This window comes from Crocuta crocuta, unplaced genomic scaffold (genome assembly GCF_008692635.1).
Source record: "Crocuta crocuta isolate KB4526 unplaced genomic scaffold, BGI_CrCroc_1.0 scaffold395, whole genome shotgun sequence".
NCBI classification, from domain to species: Eukaryota; Metazoa; Chordata; class Mammalia; order Carnivora; family Hyaenidae; genus Crocuta; species Crocuta crocuta.
Window position 1 is genome coordinate 390798 of NW_027532601.1, and position 20268 is coordinate 411065.

General features: G+C 48.5%; 1 protein-coding gene across 1 annotated transcript in view; it reads right to left on the minus strand.

Moving 5' to 3' along the window:
- LOC144244792 (dihydropyrimidinase-related protein 2) overlaps window positions 1–20268 on the minus strand; it is a 74630-nt gene that overhangs the window by 49983 nt on the left and 4379 nt on the right. The window contains exon 3 of the mRNA XM_077780110.1: window positions 19004–19188. Coding sequence (XP_077636236.1) covers window positions 19004–19188 — 185 coding nt within the window. The remainder of the gene's footprint in view (window positions 1–19003; window positions 19189–20268) is intronic.

Here is a 20268-nt window from a genome sequence, read left to right on the forward strand (position 1 = left end):
CTCTCACACATGCATTCACCTCTTTCCCCAACTGGGCCCATTTCACACGCCCCCTTCTAAGAAGTCTTCCAAGACCATCTGGATGGAAGGTGTCCACTTGCCCTTCAGACCTGGCAGAGCGCTCCTCTGGCTTTCACCTCCTGCATGGCATAACTTTCAAGCCACGATGATGCCCCACTATCCAAAACTGTCCATCTGGCTCCACACTCAAACTCCATAACATTGCCCCAAAAGACTTCCATTCAGTAAAAACACACTGCTTTCAGGGAAGGGGAGTTAGAGTCTCACTCAGTGCCTGCTTCCTCCTACTTGCATACTATGGAGGGGATCTCCGTCATCTTGAAACGTGAACTTCAATGAGGGAGGGTAGCAACCACGTCAGGTATGTTAGTAGCACTGAGAAGTAAGAGAGGACAGGAAGGGAGGAGGCAGGGAAATGATGAAATGGAGACAAACCCTCCCAACAGCTAGAGCCCATCTGTGGGAGTTCTTAAAAGCCCCACACTTTGAAAGCAGCACAATGCTCCAACATAGAGTCAAAACAATAACCTTGAAAAAAAAAAAAAGCTAATCTTGAGGCCTCAAGAAGTTTAAATTATGTTCCATTCCCTTCACTTCGAAGGAAACAGGCACTATCCCTGAAGAGTATTTTTTTAACTGCACGAGAACAGCAAAGAATATTTTATTTTATTGTATCTGAGTTTATTATTATTTGTTTTTTTCCTTAACATTTATTCATTATTGAGAGACAGAGAGAGACAGAGGTTGAGGCGGGAAGGCGCAGAGAGAGAGAGAGTCACAGAATCCAAAACAGGCTCCAGGCTCTGAGCTGTCAGCCTCAGAGCCTGACACAGGGATCGAATCCACGAACCGTGAGATCATGACCTGAGCCGAAGTCGGACGCTTAATGGACTGAGCCACCCAGGAGCCCCTATTTTTTAAGTAAACTTTGTGCCCAACATGGGGCTAGAACTCACGACCCCAATATCAAGCTTCACATGCTCTATCGACTAAGCCAGCCAGGTGACTTTGAAGAGGTATTTTTCATCAAAATAGTTAACAGTGCTTTTGTTTTAAAGGGTAAATTTTTCAGGAGGGTGGAAGGGGACTTTCAGAAAGGATGGAATTAACATTTATTGTGTGCCCAACATGTGCTCAGTAGTTTGTATAATCTACTGAATGAATGTAAGCTGCACTGAAACCCTGAAACATCAGAAAACTGTGGCTAAAAATTACTGTGTGATTCAGCAATTCCACTTTGGGGTGTATGTCCCAAAGGATTAAAAGCAAGGACTGGAAGAGATATTTGTTCAGAGAAGACTGCTCACAATAGCCAGAAGGCAGCAACAATCCAAGTGACCATGAACAGAGGAGTAGATTTAAAAATACGGAATATCCATACAATGGAGTATCATTCAGCCTTTAAAAGGAAGGAAATTCTGACACAAACAACAACATGGATTGACCTTGAAGACATTATGCTAAGTTCAATATGCCAGTCAAAAAGGCAAATATGTATGATTCAACAACTCATCGTCAAATTCAGAGTCAGAAAGTAGCACAGTGGTCATCAGGGGCTATGGGGAAGAGGACCAGGGAGTTAGTGTTTAACAAGTACAGAGCTTCAGACTGGGCAGATAAAAAAAGTTCTGGGGAAGGATGGTAGCATCCCACTGAACTATACACTTAAAACATGGTCAACATGGGTGTGCCTGGGTGATTGAGTCAGCTGAGTGTCTGACTCTTGGTTTCAGCTCAGGTCATGATCCCAGGATCATGGGATTGAGCCCTGCTTGAACCTGGAGCCTGCTTGGGATTCTCTCTCTTCCCCTCTGCCCCCCACCCCTCTACCACGTGAAATAAATTTTTTGGAAAAATGGTCAAAATGGTAAACTTTAAGCTATATATGTCTTAGGAAAATTTTAAAACATAAATTAAAAAGGAAGGAAGGAAGATAAAGAAAACTGTGGCTCAGAGAAATAAAAAACACTTGCCCAGCTGGTGTGCGGTGAAGGCAGAACTCAACACCAGGTGGCCAAACCCAGAGTCCATCCCTGCTTTACACCCCAGGCCATGCCTGTCCCTAAGGCTGGAACTCCTGAAGAGGTGCCCTTGTACAACAAGGGTCTCCCATCAATGCCCTGGTCCTGCCCTCAACCAACCGACTCTTCACCACCCACAGTCCCTCAGCATTGCCTAGGACAGGACTTGCGTTTTGATGTAAACTGGAAAGGAAAAGAGTCTGGAGAGGAACTGGGAAAAAAAGGTGGCAGGGGCTCCCCTCTGACCTCAGAGATCAGTGGCAGCACTCCTGCCCCCACCCACAGCATGGTCTCACATGACACCCCTCCCCACCCGCCTCCCCTCCCTGCTCTCCTTCCTTCTAGACTCCCCCTATGTCCTTCCTGCTCAAAAACTTTTTTTTCAAATACCCAGCAATACTGATTTACTCGTAACGTCTAAAGCATGCCAGACTCTTACATACCAGCTCCCACGTGTCCACCCATTCATGCATGCCCCTCTTTTGGCTGGACGCCTCCCCCTGCTGCCACCCCACAATCGGACTCCAGAGCAAAAATCCCGGCCTGCCTTCAAGCCACAGTGGAAGTCTCCCCAACCCCCGACCCTCTCAGGCAGACTTTAAAGATGTCTTCTCAGCTGCCCTTGAACCTTAGTGTAGGAATTACTATGTTCTATGGAAAGCTTTTAATTGCTCGTCTCCCCCATAGCCTGTAGGTTGAATGCATAGGTTGAATGCATAGGTTGAATGCAGAGACCAGTACCTACATGCAGTAGAATATACATCGGCTGCACGCATGAATGAACAGGGTTTTCTCAGCAGTGGAAACCACAGTGTTCATTAACTTTGCTTGAACAAAGCAATAGCTGTGATGGCGCTGAGAAATTAACCACATTCTTCTCGTTATCACTCCCTGCCAGCCCACATCAAGGCGGCCTCTGCCGTCTAGCACCACACTGTCAGTTCTCAGATCAAGCAGGTGCTCATGGATGTTATGTCAGAAACCTCCAGAAAGTAAGGACGGAGCCGCCCCAAATCCAGCCAGCGTACTGAAACCACGTTCACACACCTGATGTCCCCTCGACCGACGACAGAGGCTGAGCCACATACCACCAGATGTCCAGGACATGAGTCTGCATTTGGCCTGGTATTAGTTGGGTGGCCTTGGGCAAGTCACTTAACCTCTCTATTCTGCAAGTTCCTCATGGGGAGTGGGGTTGGCATTTCCCACCCTGTCTTACAGACTGTGAAAGGAGGCTCCCCAGAGAGAGCTTCTGTGTGGAAAGGGCTCTGTGACTGTAAATGTAGAAGGCAAATATCTGCTTAATCTGGCCTGTGCCCATCTGAGGCAGGAATGGGCTGGCCCAGGAGATTTCTAGGACTCAGCCAGGAGTTCCCCAGGGCCTGGCAGGCTGAACAGCTTGTTTAAGTTCCCTCCCTGGCACAGGGCAATTTACCTGCCCACCTCTCCATAAAGAAGGAAGGAAAGTCACAAAGGCAGCAAAACAGGACTCACTCTGGGCCAGATGGGAAGATAAGAGCAAATAGGGAGGGGGCAGAGGTAATCACTGCAGCCAGTCATGACAGTGAACCCCAAGTGAGAGGGAGCATCAGAGCCCGTTGGGTGGGAGGGCTGCTTTTCTGGGGTACAGCTGATTTCAGTCACCCTGTCCTATCTCAGTGAGCATTCACCTACTTGTCACATCAGATGCCCCTATGTGCGGCTAGGGAAACACTCAAAACCAAGTCCTCACATCACAGATCACGGTAAGTGTGCCTAAGAGTCAGTGAGCAAGCAGACCGGCCTTAAAAAAAAGCCTATAGTCAAACCATAATGACATACCACCTCACTCCGCGCCCCGATGGCTATGATCAAAACAATGGACAAGAGTGAGTGTTGGCAAGGGTTTGGAGAAACCGGAGCCTTCCTGCACTGCTGCTGGGAAAGGAAAATGGTGCCGCTGTAGCAGTTTGGCAGGTCGTCTGAAAGTTAAAGATAGAATTAGCATAAACCCCAGCAATCCATCTGCCGGATATACACCCAAGACAAATGAAAACATATGTGTGCACAAAAACTTGTCCGCCAAGGAACATTATTCATTCGCAATAGCCGCAGAGTAGAAACAACCCAAATGCCATCAACTGGCCAATGGATAAGCAAAACGTAGTATATCCATACAACGTACTATTATTCAGCCATGAAGGAGAATGACGTGCTGATTCATGCTACAGCATGCGTGAGCCTTGAATACATTACGCTAGACGAAAGAAACCAGATGCAAAAGGCCACATAGTACGTGATCCCATTTATACGAAATGTCCAACTCCATAGAAACAGAGTAGATGAGTATTTGGCATGAGCTGGGAGTGGGGCACAGCTGCTCGCTGGTATGTGGTTCCTTCTCTGGGGAGGTGAGGATGTTCTGATACCAGAAGGTAGTGATGGCTCCACAATTCTACGAACACACTGAGAACCACTGAATTGTACACTTTAAAAGATTAAGTTTTATGGCATCTAAGTTTTTTATTTTTTTATTTTTAATGAATCAACATAGTTTGTGTAAACCAACAGATGCATACATACATGAATAATGAATGAATGAATGAATGAATGAATAAAGCAAGCTTGAACTAATGAGACTTACTCAGCATCTTTTTTCCTAAGGAGAAGCAGAACAGACAGGCAGATTTTTTTTTTTTTTTCAAATTGCCTTCAGTACAAAGAGAATGCAAGAAAGCAAGAGTCCAGCCAATCCACGAAGAGGGAAGACAATCAGGAAAATAACATTTTCTGGCACAATAGTGGGTGGAAAACCCCTCAGCTGCTAGAGACCACCTTTCACTGGCAAGGAGACAATGGAAATAAGGGATTTATGTCACAGAAACAGAAATGTGGCACAGAACATGTTTTTGGGATCATCTGACTCTCCGAACTAAGACAGAAAAGTCATATGCCTATTCCCTCAAGCCAAAGGCAGCAGAAAGACAGCTGAATAAGAACTTCCCATCCCCCTACAGAGAGAGAATCTATTTCTTTTTTACTATCAGCTTTTCCAGTCTGTCTTTTACAATGAGACCTTGTGATTTAATGAAAACCTACAGCTCGCCAAGAACAGGAATGATAACACCTTCTTCACTTAGTCTCTGGAAAGTAAGTTTTTTCCTAGAGATGTGCTTTGCACAGCAGAAAAGCTTCTCTTCGTCAGAAGGCTGGGTGAACTTCCACCAGCACACGCTGCCGGTGATGAACTAAAATGCACACAAGACACACCAGTACAGATAGAACATGCACCGTGGGAGAGAGGTCACAGGAGTCATCTCAGTCCTGCCCACAAGGTCACACCACCTCCTGGGCTTTGGTTTCCCTGTGGCAAAATGGAAGAGATAGCAATAAACAATCTCTAAGGGGCACCTGGGTGGCTCAATCAGTGAGGCGTCCAACTTCGGCTCAGGTCATGATCTCGCGGTTCACGAGTTCGAGCCCCGCATCAGGCTCTGTGCTGACAGCTGAGAGCCTGGAACCTGCTTCAGATTCTGTATCTTCCTCTCTCTCTGGACCTCCCCTGCTCTCAGTCTCTCAAAAATAAATAGTAACAATAAAACATTAAAAAAAAACAATCTCTCAGGCAGAGACCTCACCTGGAGCTTGGGATCAGGTGTTGGGACTACCGTCCCATCCCCCAGCGTCCCATCCCCCAGCAACGAAGTGTTAAAATGTTAACCTGCCCTTTGAACCAATCATTGAAAAGTACCTTTTTCCAGTAAACACATGTATCAGTTTCTAGAATACAGGGGAGAAAACGATGGGTCTTAAATCTCCCACTAAGCAGGATATAAAATTCAGCAAAGCAAATCCTCCTTTTCCAAAGTAAGATAGAAACGATGTCGAAGCGCCTGGGTGGCTCAGTCGGTTAAGCGTCTGACTTCAGCTCGGGTCATGATCTCACGGTTCGTGGGTTCGAGCTCCATGTCAGGCTCTGTGCTGACAGCTTGGAGCCTGGAGCCTGTTTCGGATTCTGTGTTTTCCTCTCTCTCTGACCCTCCCCTGCTCACGTTGTCTCTCTTCTCTCTCTCTCAGAAATAAATAAAACATTAAAAAAATTTTTTTTTCAAAAAAGAAGAAATGATATTCTCCTGGGGCCAGGGGAGAGGTCTTCAACAACAGAGCCAACTGCTTTCAGCCAGAAAAGACATCTAGGTGGTGGGAAGAATGTGCTACCGTAATGTCCAAAAAAATATCACTGTGGAGCTACGATGACCATTTTGATTGAATCTCCGTGAACGAGAAGAGAGAGAAGAGAAGGCAATCACTACAAAACGAATGTATCCCCTTCCAATACCTCAGGATCCAGGCATTCTAGTATATGTGCTGCCGAAGCGAGCACAGGATCCAGGCATTCAAATAAAATGCTGTAACTGTCAGGGTGCCTGGGTGGCTCAGTCAGTTAAGTGTCATGACCTTCATGGTGCGTGGGTTCAAGCCCCACGTTGGGCTCTGTGCTGACAGCTCAGGGCCTGGAGCTTGTTTCAGATTCTGTGTCTCCCTCTCTCTGCCCCTCCCCCACTCTCACTCTGTCTCTCTCTGTCTCTCAAAAATGAATAAATGTTAAGGAAAAAAAAGTTTTCACTGTCAGGAACAAAACTGGGCTGGGGGCCCACTCTGCCCTCACACATAACCTGCCCACACCCTGTCACATGTGCCAAGCCACTGAATCTTCACTGCAAGCCTAATAGGCAAGAAAGTCCGATCTCGGCCCTTTAGGCAACTGACAAAAACAAGACAGAAATAAGGGACAACCTGCCTGAGCTAATGAATAAGCAGCAGGGTCAAAACCAGCACGAAGGTCTCCTGATTCCTAGCTCCGTGAAGATGTATCGTCAAGAAGCTCAGGCCTCAAATTCTTTCCATTACACCTCATGCTTCTCCCTGGATTATCTCCATAAAGGAAACAACAATGTGCGGAGTGGCGATCCCAGCTCCGAACAACGGTCTGATTGTCCTCTGTCTCTGCTGCTCCTCACACAAGGCCATCTGCCCAAGGTGTTTCCCGATCGGACGTGCGAAGAACACAGCCCGCTCGCTAAACCTTGTGGAGGGCCGTGCCAAAGTGAGGCAGAGAAATGAGGAAAGACGAGGCCCAGGCGAGGGCAAGACAGCCTTTGGAGCAGCTCGCATGACGGGACTCAGCACAATCTGGTCCAGCATGGAAAAGCGCTTCTGGGCCTCCCAGAAGCAGGATCAAGTTCAGCGGATGAACGCATGGCATTGGTTACTCCTCTCGATTGTTCTCCAAACACACCCTGGAACACGGGGGAAATCTAGGTCATCAATCCAGTGCTCCTGCTGGATGGCCAGATGCTCCCCTGCCACCCTCTTGGTGAGCATTGTCCCCTCCCTGGACACAGCCTCCTGCTTAGTGAGAGATGGTCACTATCTGATCATTTCCCTTCTTTATGTTACAGAAAAAATGCTTTTCAACTTTAATGTTTATTTATTTTTGAGAGTGAGAGAGACAGACCGTTAGCAGGGGAGGGGCAGAGAGAGCAGAGACACAGAATCCAAAGCAGGCTCCAGGCTCTGAGCTGTCAGCACGGAGCCCAATACGAGGCTCAAACCCACGGACAGGGAGATTATGACCTGAGCTGAAGTCGGATGCTCCACTGACTGAGCCATCCAGGCGCCCCCAGAAAAAATGCTTTTAAATCAAATGATTTTAAATGTATCCAACGATAGAGAATATAAAGCTGGAACACCAAAATCGTTCTGTTTCCTGGGGATGGCTATCAGCCCAATGCCTGACCTCAAACCTTGGGTGGGGGCTGTGCCAGGGGTACTTGGGAAGTACCCAGTACAAGGCAGTATTCACGAGCACACTTTTTAACTGTTACAAAGCAAAGAACACCCCTTTCTTCTGTGATCCCCAAGTACCAGCAGCCCAATGGACCCCAGCCCTTACAATTGCAAGCTCCACAGCTTTATGTGAGTCACCTGCCTTCTCTGGGCTTCCTGTCTCCTCACCAAGGGCATGAGCATATGCCCCCCATATCCTCAGGGCTGACACAAGGACCAGAAATGGTGTGCCCAGGGCTGACACAGTACCGATGCCCCAAGAGTAATACCAATTACCTCCCGGTTCCCCCACATTCTTTTAAAAGACAGCCATACAGCCCCGCCCTGGGAGTCCTTACAGGTCAGTGGCAGCATCCAGAGGGAAGCCGCCAGGTCATTCACTCCCAGAGCTCGTCCAAGGACAAGAGAAGTCCACACGAGCCCCTCAGAGGAAGAGCGATGTTCATCCGGGTTCACCTGAGACGGCCCTTGACCCTGCTGCCCCCGGGCATGGATCAGGAGCACCTCCTCTTGCTCTCAAAAGTGCATTCATCTGCACAGAAACTGCCATGCTCATCCCACTGAGAGGGCTGAAGCCCCCCATCAAATTGTGTAAAATGACACTGAAAACACACCACCACTCCTGGGCTTGGGCTGAGACACAGTCAGGTTCGCATTAAAATTCTAAAGCAAAAATTATATTTCTTCCCAAATACTAAGTCCACACCCCGCCACTGGGCATAGAATGTCCCCCAAATATCTGTCAACCCCCTAGGGCATAGCTTTCTAACTGAATTCTCTTCTTGCCTCCCCTATGGATCTGTTCTGCTTTTTGTCCCCCATGATTTTGTAGCTAATGACTCAAGGCAAGTTAATAAATAAGTGGGAAGAAAGACTCCCAGCTGAACGGAAGAAGCAGGAGTTGTCCAAGTCCAAGAAAAAGCAGCTAACTGTCTCTGCCAGGACTGCCCAGTAAAGGGATCAGGGACCAGCACTTTCATCTCTGAGGGGTCTGACATGGTCCTTTCACTTGATGTCACCAACGGGTCACTCACCACACACACCTGCCCAGAGAGGAGAGAGCTCAGCATTCTGCCCAAACTCTCTCACCACGCTCTGTGAGTGTTGCGTCCCAGATGACTAAATCCCTCCTTAGGTGAAACACCCTCTGGGGAGGTATTTGTCACCACTGCAGCCAGAAGCATGATTCCAGGCTGTGCCGGGGAGCTCGGTGAGCTGCGGGAAGGGAGAGATCTGAGCAGGTACAGGAAGGAATGCAAACCTCCTTGCAGAGATGGTAATCAATCCACTGCAAGAAACAGCAATAGGAACAATTGATGACAAAGTCGGCCTTGTCTGAATTCCTGTTTTGGCTGAAAATTCAAATCTAGCAAGAGCTATTGACTTGACGGGCTATTTCCTGGTGACATCATTTTGCATCTGTGGGGCGGAGTGTGTTGTCAAGAAATTTAAGCCCCAAATTCTCCAGCTATCACTTGAAGAGGAGGGACATCAAAAGTAAAATTTTAAATTTGTGTGTAAGAAGGCATTTTAGAGGGCTCCCTCTAGATACACACATACATACCGTTGTTTTTCCTGCTCTGTTCAGAACACTAACTCCATTTCTGGGGCTCGAAGATAAAACAAGTCTTGAACTCACCAAGTGGCAGCAAAGGGAGATAACCCACCTGGAATCAGCGGGCATGTGGCTGCACCCTTGGAACAGGACAGTTGAACAGATGAACAGACAGACTGACCAATGGACAGGTTGGTAGATATTAGATTGCATGATGGATTAGACAAGTAACAGATTTCTCTAGATGCTAGAGAGGAGTGTAGATAGCTAGATACACACACTAGACAGATGATGACAAATCACATATAGAAATGAGAGATGAGATAAACAAGAGACAGAAAGACAGGTACAGAGATCAATCAGACTGACAGACAGAAAATAGGTAGGTAGGTAGATAGATCAATTGAGTCACACATATGCCAAAAGTGTTCCATAACCATTTCTTAATAGTATGCCGCAGACAACCTCCCTTACTTTGCACAAAACCACACAAAACAGGGCTGCACTGTCCCCGCGTTACAGAAGTGGAAACTGTCGTCTAGAACTAAAGGATCCCATGATCCCATGCAAGCAACAAGTGCTAGAAAGGGAAACTAAACGGAGATCTCAGGCTCCTTGGAGCTGCCCACCCCTGCCCTGTTGGGCTGTCCTCTGAAGCAAGGCCCCGTAATAAATTTCCTCCAGCTGGGAGACAGAGGCTGGGACAGAAAATCTGAATGGTTGCCTTAAGAGTCTATGATTCTATGTTATTATCAGGTTCTTTTGATTTTTCCCTCCCAGGCTCCCCACAAGGAAGGATTCCAGTTCTGACCTATCATTAGAGGGAGATTAGGTCATAAACACGATTGATTCGACCTAAAGACAGTAGGGTTTTCTCAAGGAAAACCAGCACAGCAGGTGGCCCACAGGGCTGGGGACACAACACCAGTCAACATCTGAGCTTCACTCTGCCTTCGGTACTCCCTCCCATCCACCCCTTGGCCTTATTCCTGCTCATCACCTCCCACCCCACTTCCTCCAAGTCCTAACCGGTACCCTATTAGGGCATTAGCCAAGTACAATCCTTCCAGGACCCCAAGGACAACAACTGAAGGAGGAGGCCCTTCCTGGTGACACGAGCTGAGTACAACCCTGTTTCATAAGCTTCTGGAGGGCGCTTGGCTACAGAACCCACCCACCCCAGGTCATGACAGTGCAATCCTCCACCCCCTCCCTTCACTAAGAGGACAGGACACAGGGGCGCCTGGGTGGCTCAGTCGGTTGAGCATCTGACTCTTGGTCTTGGCTCAGGTCACGATCTCGAGGTTTGAGATGGCGCCTCACATCTGCCGTGCAGAGCCTGCCTGGGATTCTCTCTCCTCTCTTTCTGCCCTCCTCCACGCTCATGCATGTTCTCTCTCTCTCAAAATAAATAAACTTAAAAAAAAAAAAAAAAAGAGGACAGGATGCAGCAGAGAAGAGAGTGCAGAGGGCACCTCCAGCTTTTAGAAAACTTTGGCAGACGTTCATTCGGTTTCGGCCGAAAACCAACTGTTGGAACAAGCACCCAGATCCATCCATAGCTCTTGACCTTAGCGGTCACCTCAAAAACTACTAATGCCCAAGCCACCTAGAAAAATTAAGTCAGACATTCTGGTCTCTGTAGTTTGTGAAAATTCCCCCGGGGTATTCTAGGGTGCAATCGAGGTTAGTAACGACTGCCCTGGATCCCTGCAACAAAATTCCCTTCCCTGTGTAGGCAACCTCAGCCACAGAGACCCAACCCCCCACCACTTCCTCTCTATCATTAGGGGAACATTTAGTCACATTCAAAGAAAGCTGCCTCCCAAGTGGGTTAACCAGAAAGAACTCTAATTTCTACTCACTGTGATTCCCCTTTATCATTACCGTGGCACTTAAGAGGGACTAAAAGCAAGACATCTGGGTAAATGGCTTCACCCATCAAGAACAGAAAGTCAGAGGCAGAGCCCTCAAAAACCAAAGAAAGAAATAATCATTTTCCAAGAAGAAATAGGGAGGTCCTCTCAAAGAGGAAAAGGGGGAAAGAAGTCAAGGAGTGATCTGTGGCCAGAAATATGAATGGTAGGTAGGAAAACGCAGACACATTGGCCAACCACTCCCTAAGACAGTCATTGTTCCTTTTCAAACACGGCGTATCATTAACTTTTCAAACAGGGACAGAGTGTTGACCTATTACTGGTCAACACTATTACATGAGAGCCTATTACTGGCTCTCATGAAAAGCAAAGCAAACCAGTGCAAACCTAGAAAGGGAAAAATGACATGGGTACTCTGTCCCAGTTCCTGTCTTGAACAGAAGGAGGTGTGTTACACAAAACCACTCAAAACTTACAGTGTGGTTAGTTTTCTTAAATGACGAAGTGGGTACATCCCTTCTTACTAAATATCTTTTCCCCCAGACAACTTAACGTGGGAGCAATGGAGAAGGCAGGGATGGAATGGGGTGCTTTCCTGCCTGGGCTCCCCTAAGCCCTAGGATTCCCCAGAGGCAGAGGGGCTGCCAAGATGAGGAGCACAGTAAGAACGAGGAGCTGGGACCTGGGCTCTCCCACGGCCCACCATTCCAGCCAGAGCAGCTCTGCCCTCAACAGCCTTGTCTGCCAGGTGGTGGGGGGTGGGAGGAGGGAGAAGGGAGGAGGGAAGGCTGTCCATGCAGGATTTCACATGAAAAGAGTCATCCCAGAACAATGTTAAGCCATCAAGGTAGAAGGAGCAACTTGGTCCAGATTTCGGTCCAGACTCGTTCAGCTCTTTACCAGCAGCCAGCAGAGGCAGCTTCCACAGATGCTAGGGGCCGTAAACAAATGGTTAGGGCATGAGCTGTATGCTCCAGAAGTCTCTGCCCAGTGCACCGAGCCAGGACACAGAACAAGTGTGCCCTTGGGCGTACCTGTGTCGTTGATACCACATGGAGCCCTGAGCCTGTGTCTGTTATTCAGCTACATGGAGCCCTGAGCCTGCTGGATGCTGACCCCTGAAGCCTGTCCCTCACATCTGAAGACTGGGAAGACCTTCAACATTCCCACTTCCCTCGCTACCCTGTCTGGCTCAAGCTGTCATTGTGGGCAACAGGATCAATAGGAAGCTCCCAAAAGTCTACACATCTCGCTCCAGGGGAAGGCAGAGAATTGGCTCTGGGAGCATCTGAGGACTGAGACTCACCGAGCTCTGTGTGCAGCACCCATAGGCAGAGGCAGAACCGAGTCAGGGAGGATACAGGTGCTTTCTCAAGAGGTGAAGGCCCAACCCGTGTGGCCGGGGGTGATTTCGGAAGTCGTACCTGTCAGCTCTGAGAACCAGAAGCGAGCAAGCACTCCCGAGGAGATTAAGATAGCTGCCGCAATGTCCACGACATGGGACTTAGGCACCCAAACAGGAACATCCCTGCTCCTGGAGGGGCCTTATCCTAAACCTCACAGGGCCAACAGGCTGGCTGGTGGAGCCCAACCCAACGACCTCCTTCACAAGAAAGGCATTTAGCCAAAATGAGTGTGCAGGCCTTCAAGGAAGAGCTGTGCGATTTCTTGGGATGCTTCATCAGTCTCACTCCCTCCCCCAATTCTGCTCTGCAGCAGGTATTAGGTGATCAGCCCAAAATACTACAGGGAGTAGACGGAGTCTTCCAATCGGGCCATTCGTGGCTGCAATCCGCAGGCCGCCACCTGGGCAGGCCCAGGCCCACGGGGTCAGCTGGCCAAGGCACTCACATCCTTAGGCAACACATGCAACCTTGCCCACGTTGGACCCGGTGAGATACAAGTTGCAGACAGGGAGAGCCTGCACCGACAGCCCCTCAGCTAACGTGGCTTTCTAATCGCCAGGCCACGGGCCGATTCTGTGGCCATGACTCTGGTCCTGGACTTTGAAACTTCAGTCTGATGTGGTCGGCCTTTTCTGTAAACACTTTCTAACCCGAGTCAAATGAATGATGCAAAGGGAATAATCAAGGTATCAATTACAGACAATTCACATTATGGTGTGTGTGTGTTCACACATGTATACTCATCAGAAGCAGGGAGCAAACCCAAATGCCACATGGATGAAAAAATGACAAGCGGTGGATGTACCACAGTGACACTTGGAGCCATGTCTCCTGAGGAAAGCCCAGCTTGTGGGGCCATGGGAAGCCACCTCGCCTTCATGGCAGGCCTCACTGCCTCACGGGCGAGACCCCCCCAAAGAAGCTGGGCCATGTCCAGGGGTGTCAGGGAGTGACCACTGCATCTGCCACAGGGCTCAAGGGGTATTTCTCAAGCAGACCTGACCCTGTGCGCTGAAGCCAAGTCCTCTCACAAGATGACCGCCTGAAATGCGACCCCACCTCCTCCTGAAAGAACAATCCAGGCAGAGGGGGAGGGGGAGCCACCCCGACCACATGGGCCCCGATTTCTCCTCTCCTACCTCCCTCTCCCAGCTGACTGAGGGGCTGGAGTAGCAGACGCAGGGGCACCGCTGAGGAGGCGGCTCCGTCGGTCAAGGTGACCACAGTGGATGGACACCGGACATATTCACCCAGCCCCAGGTTCTCAGTCCTCTGGCCTCAGCCTCAGAGGAAGCAGGAAACCAAGTGTCCTTAGTGACTCCATTCACTCACTCATTCATTCATTCATTCATTCATTCAACTGGAAGCATCAATGAAACGCCTGAGGGGTGAGCCACGGCTGGGGAGTGGGGAATACCGAAATGAAAGAGGCAGGAGCCCTGATCATAATGTAACACAGGAAGGATGTCCTAAGGGCCCTGGGATAAAAAGCCCATGTTTGCTGAGGCACAAAGAAGCAGCGAAAGACTGCAGGGAAGGGGTCTGAGAAGGGGAACTCTGGGACAAAGGTGACACCTAGCTGGGTGTTGAAGGGTAGTAACGATTCCCGGAGGCAAAGAAAAGAAGGTAAGGGTGTCCCTTGGCTAAGGTGACAATATCTGGGTTCAGACTGGGACAGCAGGACTGGGTTAGGCATGGAGCACTCTGCTGCTTGAGCTGCATCCTCTGGGCCGCTGAGGGCTGCAAGAAGATGCGCATGCTGCAGAGATGGGATCCCAGAGGCGCAGGGACTCCTCAGAAGGCGGGGGCAAACGTCCAGCGCAAACAGCAAAGGTGTGAATCAGTGGTAGTAACAGAATGGATACAAGAGATGAGAGACAGACAAAATTCACTCAGTGCAGCACAGGGTGACTTTGTGGGTTCAAGCCAGAATAACCGTGACTTTGGCTGTCTCTGGGGTTGGGCGCCAGAAGAGAGGCAGGACAACGGGAGATGAGGGTGGGGATGCCTGGAGATAGCTGCCCCTGGCACCTCCACGGAGCCCCGTCTAGATAGTGACAGGTGCAGAGCTCAGAGGCCTCTTCCAGGCCTGAAGCAGCAGTCTGTCCTCCCCTTCTCTGTGCTCAAGTCCCGTCCTGCTCTCTGCTGCAGTGTTGTGCGGGGGCTCCCCCCTCCAGGGAAAGTCTCAAGTTCAAGTGAACAGAAACAACAGTCAGGCAGTCTTCTCTGCAGTGTGGGTCCTGGTCATCAGACATCTGGAATCCAGAAATCTGGCGTGGACCCCTGACATCCATACTTTCGAACAGCTCAAGGGCACGTGACAATCACCAGATTCAAACACAGGTTCACAGGTGCCACCACCACGCTCTCTGCTTAGATATGTTGGGTGGGGATCAGGAGGCTGAATGCTTCCAATGCATGCAGGTGACACCAGGGTCCACAACCTGCCGGCCATGCTCTGGGGAAGCCCTGTTCCCTCCTGCAGCTTCAGTCTCTTTTCTCTCTGGCTCTCTACAAAAGTAGAGATCGAGAAGGGGTCTCTACAGAGATGAGAGGTTGCTGGCACCTAATACGGACGGAATGACAGTTACTTAGCCACATCTGAGTGTTAACTATGGGCCAGGCACCGTCCTCGTGTCTCCAAGTCCATCCATGAAACAACTTTTCCCATTCTGCAGATGAAGCCACTGAGGCTTAAAGTCGGACACACAGCTAGCAGGTGGGGGAGTCAGCCCTGCAAGTGTGTTTTCCACACCCACCACAAACACCAATGCACAGGATAAGCGTCGGCAAGTCATGCCCTTCTCTCTGGCCTCCGACTTGCCCTCTATAAAATGGAGGCAACCATTCCTATATGCTTCTTCCTGATTAAGATGCTGGGCTCTTGACTCTGATGATCGTTAACGCTCCCAGGAATCCAGCAGCATTTTCCCCAAGAAGCAGCCCTGCCACCTCTGTGACCCCTCGGCTGGTCTCCACCCGGTGCGCAGTGCCTGTCTGGAGGCTCCGCCCACACACCACTGGGTGGAAAGGGCAAAGGGCATTCTGTCTTTCCTGCACGGAGGGCCCCTTACAAAGTTCCCGTTGTGCCATTCTCAATGGGAGGCTCTGTTGGATGGCAATAATATTATTTTCTGCTGCTGACTTGTCATCTCCCTTTTTAACTTGGACTACGCAGCTACATCTTCCACCCTGGGCTGTACAGTTTCAGACAGACCCAAGAAGCGCACTGAAGGGCATGTCCCAGGAACAGGCTTGTAGAAACTCAGAGAGATGGGAGGAAGGTGTGTGGGCAGCCGTGCACCCATTAACTTCAAGGGCTTGCCTCTGCAAGGTTTCACCTGAAAAGTCCGGTGCCCTAAACATTTCTTTTTGGCCTCAATACTCCTTTAAGAAGCTGCGATTTCCTTGAAGGAGCAGGCCACAGGAACCAACCAAGTCACATTAAGCTAGCTCTCCCTCTTTGCAAAACTCTGTGTCCATGAAGCGTGCTTTTCTGAAGCAATGCAGAATGTGTGACCAGCAGGCAGAAAAAACCCCTGATTTCCTCACCTGTATTACTCCCACTTGCTTTCTGAGGGAAGGGCAGGCCAGTGGGAATTCTATAGAGGTCAGTAACCATGGGTGGTTATTTGCAAGGGCAGTTAATATTTTTCTCAGGCTATAAAAGCAGTGGAGTTTGGGGTGTGACAATTCTGATCACAGCCCTGTCACCTCTTGATTACTTTCATTCCTTGGGGTTTGCTCATTAAATCCCCCTGCTTTTTAGCCTTACTGACTGCAACACAAACCCTACATTAAAATACAATTACATTCTGGGGCACCTGGGTGGCTTAGTCGGTTAAGCCTCCGACTTCGGCTCAGGTCACAATCTCATGGTTTGTGTGTTCGAGCCCCACATCAGGCTCTGTGCTGACAGCTCAGAGCCTGGAGCCTGCCTCAGATTCTGTGTCTCCCTCTCTCTCTGCCCCTCCCTTTTCACGCTCTGTTTCTCAAAAATAAATAAATGTTAAAAAGAAAACTTTTTTTTAAAAAATATGATCACATTCTGCCCAACTGTGTAGGGCAGGCAGTCTGACTTCTCCTTCACCCTTATCTGCCGTAAAGCCATCTGCTGACTGTTCCCGCACGCCCCTCAACTGGGCCAGGTGCAGGACTTGTGGATCTGTCCCTTTACCTGCTCAAAAGGAGCCCACCTAGAATGAAGGGAAGGAAGCCCACTGCTGCTGAAGGAAGAAGGTCAAAGAGAAAGTCAGGTCATCAGCAGGAAGGCATGTGCCCTCATAGTGAAGGTGGTGGGGGGTGGAAAAGCAGAGAAGGGACAAGAAACAGAATGGGGGGGGGCAAAGAATGGGTCAAGTGTAAGGACTGAAAGGCACATTCAGGGATGTAGGAGAGGAGAAAACAGAATGGGGGGGGGGAGTGTTTCAAGGAAGTCTGAGAGAAAACAGTTTTTATGCACTGGTTGGGCGAAGTGCACTTGATACAGGCAGTCTGAGCTCGGTGAATCACCAAATGTGGGAGCTGAAAGGGAGATCCAGGGTCAGCTCGTGCAAATCCTTCACTGTACAGATGAGCAGGCCCGCGAAGTGAGAGGGCTTGTCCAAAGTCACACGGCAAGTCAGTGCTGGAGGGAGACCACAATGGTAGGCTCCTGGGTGATGGCATTTCCACCATGGAGGGCTCCCGCCTGGCAACCCCTCCACTGAGAGACATTCCTGACCCCTCACTCAGGAAACATTATTTGTGCCTTATTAATACTCTGTTACCAACGTGGGGGCCCACAAGGACCTCATATGAGCTCAAACAGAGGCAGATTATAGCCTTGACGTGACCTTGCAGGCAGACACCCAAGCAGTCTGTGCTTCTCGAAGCTCCAGTGTGGCTCTGCACAGCTGGCCCTGGAGGAGGGGCAGCAGTGCCCACTGGTGCCAAGGGAGGGCTAACAGACCAACTGACAAAACGGCAGCCCCTCCAGTAGGTCAGGGTACTGAGCAGTGTGTGGAGGATCCCCGCCCCCATGCCCTTGAAAATGGCTCCCACTAGGTTAGAAGGCAATGTGTGCAGCAAAAACAAGGCTAAAACCTGAAGGCTCTGTGACTAGAAAACTGAACCAGGAGAGAGTGGTCCCTGATCTTTCAGACACTCTGAAGACCTGGACCGAGAGAAGAACCAGAAAGTGCAATGTAAAATGTAGGGGCACTCAGACTAGGAGGGGACAGCGGGCAAGGTTCACCTAAGCGGTAGAGTAGAAACAAGGAGGCTGAGAGACAGACTGTGAAGTTACAAGGAAAAAGAACATTATTCTGAAAAACAAGCAGTAAGGTAGGTTTTTCTAAAGCCCAAAATAGCTAAGTTCTTTCTACTTTAACCCTCTTCTGAATTGAACTCTAAGTTTTGAAGATGGACTGTATATTTACTTTCACTATTAGATAAACATTTTTTGGTTTTTGGTTTGTTTTTTATATATGTGTCTGATGGGCCATCGGGTAGCATACCCACCTCCTCAAAACCAAAATAATATCTGTCACAGGGGCATCATTAAGCACACTGGAAACTGACATTCTACAAGCTAACTTTGAACACACATGCTATGACTCCAGAACATATACCTTAGACTTGGCTGAATAAAAAGCATAAATTATTGGGAGCAATGTATAAAGGACACTTGCTGTTGGGTGCCAGCAATTTTCCTATCTAAATGAAAATTAACAATATCAGTCAGCCCCTCTTGAAGGAGGACTGCCCAGTTTCATTTCTGTCAAACCCGGACCAGGAACTATTCCCCCCATTTGATTTTCTTAGCAGTGGAATACAGGTTCCTGCTTCAGCACTTCATTTGCGACACCCCCTCTTCATTCCCAGAAGATGTACCCTCATGAACCGTTTAAAAGCCAAAATCAAATACTTATGAGCAGAGGCTTAAAACTGACAGCTCTGACAATTACCCCAAATGCAATGTTTTTAAACTAACCACCATCATCACATTTTCAGATCAAGGAAGACAAAAGTTCAAGCGGAGAAATCAAGAAGCCGTTCCTTGTGTCCTATCCAAATTCTCTAGCACCATATTCTCAAGTTCAAATGGACAGCTCAGAGTTGGATGGAAAATGAGGACAAGGAAACGTGACAAATGGCTGGCCGGCCCCCTCCCCTTTAGGTGGATCCTCCCCCACCCCCAATCCACTGCTCAGTCCAGCAACTTTGAGAAGGAAAGCATCGAAACAACAATGACTTGTTTTCAAATGATAATGGTTCCCAAGTTCCAAGATGATTATTTTTAAGCTATCTTACTGATCATGGTGGTTCCCCCAGCCAGGGCGGCCTTGGTGCCTTGGAAGAAGTCATCAGCGGAGATCATTCCTTGGTCAGGCATCTGGAAGCGGGTATGGACATCAATCCCTCCGGGGATCACCATCCTAGAATGGGCTTCGATCGTCTTCACCCCTCCTGGCACAATCAGGTTTTCCCCTATTTGCCTGAATAAACAGGATGGGTGATAACAGTTATAAATGAACCATCCTCGAATCAAATGGGCTCTGAGAGACATTTCACGAAGCCGTAAATTATCCTTCCCTAGGTTCTGTAGGCTTTTTGGATTATTATTAATATTTGTAATATGTGCAGTCCCCAGTCTTTGCCCCAAGAAAGCAGAGCATACTACAAAACAAAATTTAAATAAAGCACCAGGACGCCCTGATTGAAGGGGTTAAGTTGCCAGAAAACCCCTAAGATCAAATGATTACAAGGCCCCAAGATATTTACCTAAATTCCACAACACTTTCTCTGTAACACACAGTTGAACTAATTATCGTATAGCAATTTTACTTCAGACCTGGTTGCACCTTACATTTATTTTCCACACTGAGAAAACAGGGGTGGAAAGGTGGCAGTAGAGCAAAAATAAGGGGAAAAAAAAGAAAAAAACAAAAGAAAAAGAAAAGTGAACATTATGATTACAACTATTTAAAAATCTGGACGCACGTGCTGAACAACTCAAGATACTAAGGACCAACAGAATTAATATTCCATTGAGAGTCATGGATTCATTTCCAATTTTCAAAAAACACTTTTGCCACATCTTTCTACCAGTTTTTTTTTTTTTTCCAGAAAGAAAAAGTAATCAAGGAGTTGATAAAGTTCTAAAACAAATTAGTGTGGACTAAAAATAGCACACAGGGTTGCTCACTTCTAGGCCAGCATCACGCTGCCTTCTAATTGGAAGGGAAATGGAACATGAAAGTCATGGTATTTGAGAGCCTGGAGCAGAGAAGTCACAAACACACATGGAGAAAACATTAAATGGGAAATGTTAAAACCTAGTTTAAGTTCATAAATCAGGGTGTGAGTTTCTAGGCAACAGACCCGTCCACTCCAGTTTTCCACTCCTCCAGACTGGTTTGGGGCTAGCACTTGATGAATGCTGCTTATTAAAAGATGTCATTTGCTACAGTGTTTGTCTTTAAACAGATGTGCTATTTCTCTAGGGCTCTGCGAGCTCTCCCAGTCAGGAGGGCAGGAAGATAGTGGTATGTACTCAGCTCACTTAACCCTCTGTT